Genomic DNA, 6,827 nt, shown 5'->3' with positions numbered 1-6,827 from the left:
ATGGAAGCAGTAATGGGATTTTTATGTGGCCAACACCTTATATTTAACATGAGGATATGACACCACATAGTACAGATATAACAGAAGCAGAGACTAAAGATGGCAACCAGCACAGAGACGACATTAGACTGACATCATAAAATAGGTGTAAACTTTATTTTTATGAAAACCTGGAAAAAAATTTAGTTTGTAGAGATGCTTATTATGTTTTAAAACTTACATGCATATTTAATCTCTTCCAGGGGAAACAAGAAAATAAAAGTTAGACTGTGCATTTTATAAACAAATGCAATTAATTAATAGCAATGTAATAGTAAAACGAACAACATAAACTTATCAATAATTTATAATGTAAAGGGATAGTGAAGTTGTCTTGAAGAAGTTGAAGAAGGCCTTGTGTCACTTCTCTAGTTATCTTGTGAAACTCTAAAGATGGACATTAATACAATTTCCTCTACAGCGATAACTGATGTGAGAAAACAAGGCGTGTCCAAACTCACAGCAGCATCTGTCTAGTGTTGACTGTGATCATGTGACCCTCATGAGAAACAGACAGACGAGTGCTGACGTCACAGACCTGCTGCTCTGACATCTGTAAGAAGCCAGATTTGCTTATATTGTGGATTTTGTTTAAATTTAAATGTAATACCTGCAGAAAAATATCTAATCACCCATTCAGTTTCTACACGTAGAGGGAGCTTAGTGCTTTGTGGATTCATTAGGCTTGTTAAACACAGCAAATGCCCGTATGAGAGATGTGAGTAGGCAGGTGTCGCCGCAGTGAGGTGAGGAGTGAAATGAGAGCAATCAAGATGGAAATTTTTACCTATTAAGTTGAATCAAAGTATATCACTCACACTCTGGTCATGATGCTGGGGTTACACCCCTACTTTTTCAAAAGACATCCTGGCATTTTTAGTGTCCCCATCACTATACTGGGGCGATATGGCCCACACCAAGTATATATAACTGCAGACTGGAGATCTCCAAAATGGGGCGGGATCTCCAAAAGTGGGCAGGACCTCCAAATTGGGGTGGGGTCTCATCACACAATGTCTTTCCCCATTGGCTCTGGCTTCAGCCTATTGTTATTGACTTGCATTTCAAAACTACATTTTATTAATTAAACATTGTTTGTAGTCGATCTCTAATAAAATAAACTATGCTACATAAATAAATATGCTCAGTGAGAGCAGAGCCCCTCACGCAAGCCATCCCAGTGAAGCGCAGGGGAAAGGCTTTACTCTATTGCTTTGTTTTAAGCAACGGGGCGTCCCAGGGCTTTTGTGCATGCGTGTCATGTGCCTGTCTGTCAAAGGGAGGAACCAGTGCCCAGTCAAAGGAACACCCTATTTTGGAGCACCCACGCTGTTTTGGAGTTCACACCCCTATTTGAAGACCCCCTGCTGGCCTCACTAACACCTCTTCCTGCAGCAACCTAGCTTTCCCAGGAGGTCTCCCATCCAGCTACTAACCAGGCTCAACCCTGCTTAACTTCAGTGGGCAACCAGTCTTGGGCTGCAGGGTGATATGGCTGCATGACACCCTTTCTAAACAACATTCTCATCCCATTTTTAATGTAATAAACTCCACATATTTTAGCAATATAATAACAATCACCTGTCCTATACCCAGATTACACTCGGACACATTTCTAACCTGCATGTATTGATTCACGAGCTTACTGATTTATTAGTGATGTGTGAAATGAAGCTTTTTTTAATCATTTCGTAAAATGATTTACTCACTGCATGATGAGGACATCTGAGGATCTGAGAACTAATCTTTAACATGTTATATACTAAATATTTTTTGATTGAACTAATTGTAGACTTATCATTAAGAAAAAAAATACTCTTTTTGCAGTTGTGAAGTAATTACTTTTTCTCAAAAAACTTTTTATTTCACAATTCTGACTTTTATTCTCAGAATTGTGAGATACAAACTTGCAATTGTGAGTTATAAAGTCCAGTTCTGAGGAGAAAAAAAGACTGATATGTTCACGCAATTCTGAGAAAAAAAAAATCTGAATTGTGAGATTAAAAAGGTCACAATAACTTTATAATTATATATATATGTATTTATTATTATTATTATTATTATTTATTCAGTGGCGGAAACAGGATTCCATACTAGACAGTATGTGATGTCTGACTCCAATGTTCTGAGCACCACACACTGAGGACATCTGCTGATCAAACACATATAAATACACAGGAAACACTGTAATCACAAGCTGCCATACTACAACAATAAAAGGGCAATATACAATATGTTTAAAAACACAGAATAGACAGAATATGTAAAACTTTAAATACAATGAGATCTTATATGATTAGTTTTTAGATGTAGTTTTTGTTTGTTGTAAATGAAGATTGTTTTCATATCAATTCATAGGATATTTTTATGCTTTAGTAACAGTCAAATAGAATTACAACAACTTGAACATTTGTAATTAACTTTAAATAAAACCAATTCATTTCTGTAAATCAAGACACTACTGTCAATCATTCAGGGCTCCACCCACAGAGAGACAGAAAAAGGCTGTAAAATGTTTTGCCACGTGTCCTGAACACTACAGCCTGACACACTGAAAGAAAGAAAGTAAATTAATACATTAATAAATAACAGATTTCAAAATTCTGGTCAGTAGTTGAATTACTTGATCTTGACCAGTAAATCATATTGTCTGCACAATATACTTAGTCAATAGACATTTGATATTTAAGACAATGAGTGAAAACACTTACTGTTGTATTCTCATACACAGGTTCACTCATCTCAATATCACAATATCTGGAATGATTCATCTTTGCATTAAAGAAAAAAAAAAGAGAGAGGAGAGAGTAAATTGAATATAAATTGACCAGTGTACAACAGCTATTAGGTCACTTATAACTACATTAGTGTTCACAGGAACAGACTATAACAACAACTTACTGTTACATTCCCATACAAAGGTTCAGTCGATTCAACATCAAATGTTGTATATCTGTCATGATCAGGTGTGGAATGATTCATCTTTGACATTTAAGAAATAGAGACAAAAAGTAGAGACAAAATATATAACTAATGCTTATAATATCAATACATAAAGTCACAACTGCATTCAGACTTTCAGTCTCTTAGTTAGTATAGTTAATTTACTGATGAGACTATTGATTACTAAACTCATTTTTCTCACCTGAGTTTCATGTGTGTCTTTTCTGTTTTTTATTCTGCTTCTCCTTAAACACAATAAATATGTTACCCAAAACAGTATAGCATTAATATGTTGTAGTGTTGTGTTTGAGTCCAGCGTTGAGTCTTATTGTTTAATCAGTTGAGCAGAGGTGGGACTTTCAAAGAGATAAATTAATAAGATAATTAAGTGTCTAATTAAATGATGATTGTGCATTAATGATGAACACCTGCTGTTACTGAGAATTACATATAGGGTCAGATTTTGTTTTATTGGTTAAAATGATGCTGCCATCAGGGAGATCAGTGTTTGCTTTAGTTGGACTCTTGACTTTTGACTTCCTGTGTCAGATCTCTCTGTTGTAATGTATGTGGTGTTGAGACACAGTGAGGTCAGTGCTCTTCAATGAATAGCTGTTAACGATTTTCATAGGATGATCTAGTCATCATGAGGTGGCAAAATTGCATTTATGTTTTTTTTTTTTTTTTTTGCATAATCAGCTCAATGAAACTACAACATTTATAGAAAGTATTGCTCTAATAATTACAGCAAATGAATTTTAAATCTATGTTACACAGTAGAACTTCAGCTCTATCTAGACACACACAGACATCAAGAACCAGCATATGAATCTCAACAATGGTGACAATCAACAAAATGCTTCATGCTGCAATGCATGCTGGGTAAAACCATAGTAAAAACTCCAATTAATGCACTGTACTAAAAATAAATAAACACATAAATAATAATAATAATAATAATAAAATAAAATTGTCACCACTGTTGAAGATCATGTGATACGTGTTTATGTGTAAAAGCCTGAACCAACACAGCTTTTTTTTTTTTTTTTTTTTTTTTTTAAACGTAAAAAGCATTATAATAACACCTTTTTTTTTCACAGCTCAATAATAACTGAATGCCATAAATATCCATAAGCCACTTCATGATGATTATTTATCATTAATTGCAGACAGGAAGTATAAATTCATCTGATACTTTGAGAGTCCAACTAAAAACACTGATCTCCCTGATGATGGTGTAAATTTAACCAATAAAACATCAACATCCGATCCTCTGTAATTCTCAGTAACAGCAGATGTTCATCATTAATGCACAATCATCATTTAATTAGACACTTAATTATCTTATTCATTTAAGTCCCACCTCTGCTCAACTGATTATAAACTAGGGAGTGTTATTCTCATTAAATTTCTAAGATTAAAAAAATCTACGAATCAATATTTGTAGACAATTACCCTAGATCTTTCTTTTTACTAAAGGTTATACATGAGGTTAAATACCTGCAACCAAATACTACAGAAATCTTACCAAATCAGCAACAATGTGATGATAACTGCAACTCCACAAACCACTCCAATAGATATGTACAATGTCACCAGACTGGGAGGATCTAAAATAATAATAATAAAAAATAAATAAATAAATAAAACGTAAATCATTAACAATCATGTTGAATTTGACATCACAGATGCTTAAAGATTTAATGAAATTGACACTGGGATGTTTGTTGTTGTTGTTGTTGGGTCTAAAGGGAACACAAATAAAATGTAAAGTTCCAAACAAACTCAAATAAACTAATGAATCACTCACCTGTGACATTGAGATGAACAGCAGGAGAGATGTAAGTGTGTCCATGTAGAGCACAGCTATAGTTGCCTGCATCCTCTCTTCTGACTGACTGCAGCAGGAGTTCATTGTTTCTGTCTCTTCTCTCAGTTAATGGCTGTGAGTTTCTGTACCAGATGAATGTTGCTCTGTCAGTCAGAGTGCAGCTGCTTTTACATGTCAGACGGACTGAATCTCCCTCTGTCACTCTCTCAGGAGACTCCACCTGAAGATCTGACACAATATCTGAACACACACATTATATCTAGTGCTGCTGTCACACACTCATTATTATTCAACATAATGCACAGAAGAAGAGTGAAACCTCATGAAAGTCACCTGTGACAGTAAGATTCACTCCTGTTCTACCAAGCCATTTCTTATCAGGTTTATCAGTGATGAATCTGAAATAGTACATGTGTTCATCTTTCTGTGTCACATGATTCAGTCTGATGGTGCAGTTCTGCTGTTTATCTCCCAGATACTGAAGCCTCTGACTGTATTCAGGATCATCAAACAGATCTGGATGTTCTTCACCCACTTTTTTAGGGTATTTGGTCCAGAACGTTTTATTGATCTGATGACCAGTAGGGTATGTATAAGTGCAGCTCATTATCACTGATGAGTTCTTTAGTGCACAGATGTGTGGATGACTGTAATTCACACTCATATCAGCACTAGAAACCCCTGAAACACAGAATTCATACTGAACAAATGGGTATCCACTTCAGGGGAAAAAATAAATAAATAAATAAATAAATAAGTGTTTCTAAAGTGTTTTAGCGACTCACTGTGAATCATAAGCAGGATGATCAGAGGAAGAGGAGGAGCCATTTTGACTGACGTCACCATAGCAACACCTACAACAATTGTAGTTTTAGTTCTTTGAAGAGTCTTTTAAACTCTCACTGTACATTTTTAATAAGCATGTAGATATTAGTTTGTTGACTGTTTAGATGTCAGTGTTTATTGAGGTTGTTTGTAGCCAGTGCAATCAAGCTCCATAAAGCTTTACTGAACTTTACTTATTAAGTTGGCTTGAGAAGCCAACTTACTGTTATGCTACTTAAACTTAAAGTTATTATTATTATTATTATTATGTTGGCTTGGAGAGCCAACATATTGTTATTCTATTTAAACTTATTATTATTATTATTATTATGTTGGCTTGGAGAGCCAACATATTGTTATTCTATTTAAACTTATTATTATTATTATTATTATTATTATGTTGGCTTGGAGAGCCAACATATTGTTATTCTATTTAAACTTATTATTATTATTATTATGTTGGCTTGGAGAGCCAACATATTGTTATTCTATTTAAACTTATTATTATTATTATTATGTTGGCTTGGAGAGCCAACATATTGTTATTCTATTTAAACTTATTATGTTGGCTTGGAGAGCCAACATATTGTTATTCTATTTAAACTTATTATGTTGGCTTGGAGAGCCAACATATTGTTATTCTATTTAAACTTATTATGTTGGCTTGGAGAGCCAACATACTGTTATGCTATTTAAACTTATTAAGTTGGCTTGAGAAAGCCAACTTACTGATCTGCTATTTAAACTTCTTCTTATTAAGTTGGCTTGAGAAAGCCAACTTACTGATATGCTATTTAAACTTCTTATTATTATTATTATTCTTCTTCTGAGACTAAAATTATCAACTCTAACTCCTCCTAGAGCTTTAACTCTACAAACTCCAAACTCAGCCCAGATCTTCAAACTGATCTAAAGTTAGTTGCTATATCTTTTCTAACTGATCGGACTTACGGTTTTCCTAAAAATGGCGATTAAATTTGGGAAAAATCCCATAGACTTACATTGACGGAATGTTCAAATGAGCCAACACTTTTCAAATTCCAACTGTCAAAATCCCCAGAATCCTTTGAGCCTCAATCAAACTTCCCTTCTATGTACTGTATTTCTAATCTAATCCATTTAAACTCATTCAAACTCATCTATCTATCTATCTATGCTATGCTATGCTACACGCTATGAAACTTGCTAA

The 6,827-nt window shown here is 34.2% G+C and overlaps 1 protein-coding gene across 1 annotated transcript; it reads right to left on the bottom strand.

Moving 5' to 3' along the window:
- Nucleotides 1-2,122: 2,122 nt before the first annotated feature.
- Nucleotides 2,123-5,666, bottom strand: LOC127158084 (protein turtle-like). Its single transcript, XM_051101240.1, has 8 exons — nt 5,599-5,666; nt 5,147-5,494; nt 4,793-5,053; nt 4,511-4,592; nt 3,185-3,227; nt 2,941-3,021; nt 2,751-2,810; nt 2,123-2,590 (listed from the first exon to the last, which is right to left on the bottom strand). The coding sequence occupies exons 1-8, from the start codon at nt 5,657-5,659 to the stop codon at nt 2,576-2,578; spliced, it is 951 nt and encodes a 316-aa protein (XP_050957197.1). The 5' UTR covers nt 5,660-5,666; the 3' UTR covers nt 2,123-2,575.
- Between the last annotated feature and the right edge of the window lie 1,161 nt (nt 5,667-6,827).

The sequence above is a fragment of the Labeo rohita genome, unplaced genomic scaffold (genome assembly GCF_022985175.1).
Source record: "Labeo rohita strain BAU-BD-2019 unplaced genomic scaffold, IGBB_LRoh.1.0 scaffold_133, whole genome shotgun sequence".
NCBI lineage: Eukaryota > Metazoa > Chordata > Actinopteri > Cypriniformes > Cyprinidae > Labeo > Labeo rohita.
Note: the sequence above shows the minus strand (reverse complement) of the source record. Positions and strands in the feature narration are given on the sequence as shown.

What these genes read in the sequence shown, in the direction of transcription:
- LOC127158084 (XM_051101240.1), bottom strand. Translation starts at nt 5,659, where the DNA reads ATGGTGACGTCAGTCAAAATGGCTCCTCCTCTTCCTCTGATCATCCTG. An exon ending in CATCCTGCTTATGATTCACA is followed by an intron (nt 5,495 to 5,598) that starts GTGAGTCGCTAA and finishes TCTGTGTTTCAG; the next exon opens with GGGTTTCTAGTGCTGATATG. An exon ending in AAGACACACATGAAACTCAG is followed by an intron (nt 3,022 to 3,184) that starts GTGAGAAAAATG and finishes TAAATGTCAAAG; the next exon opens with ATGAATCATTCCACACCTGA.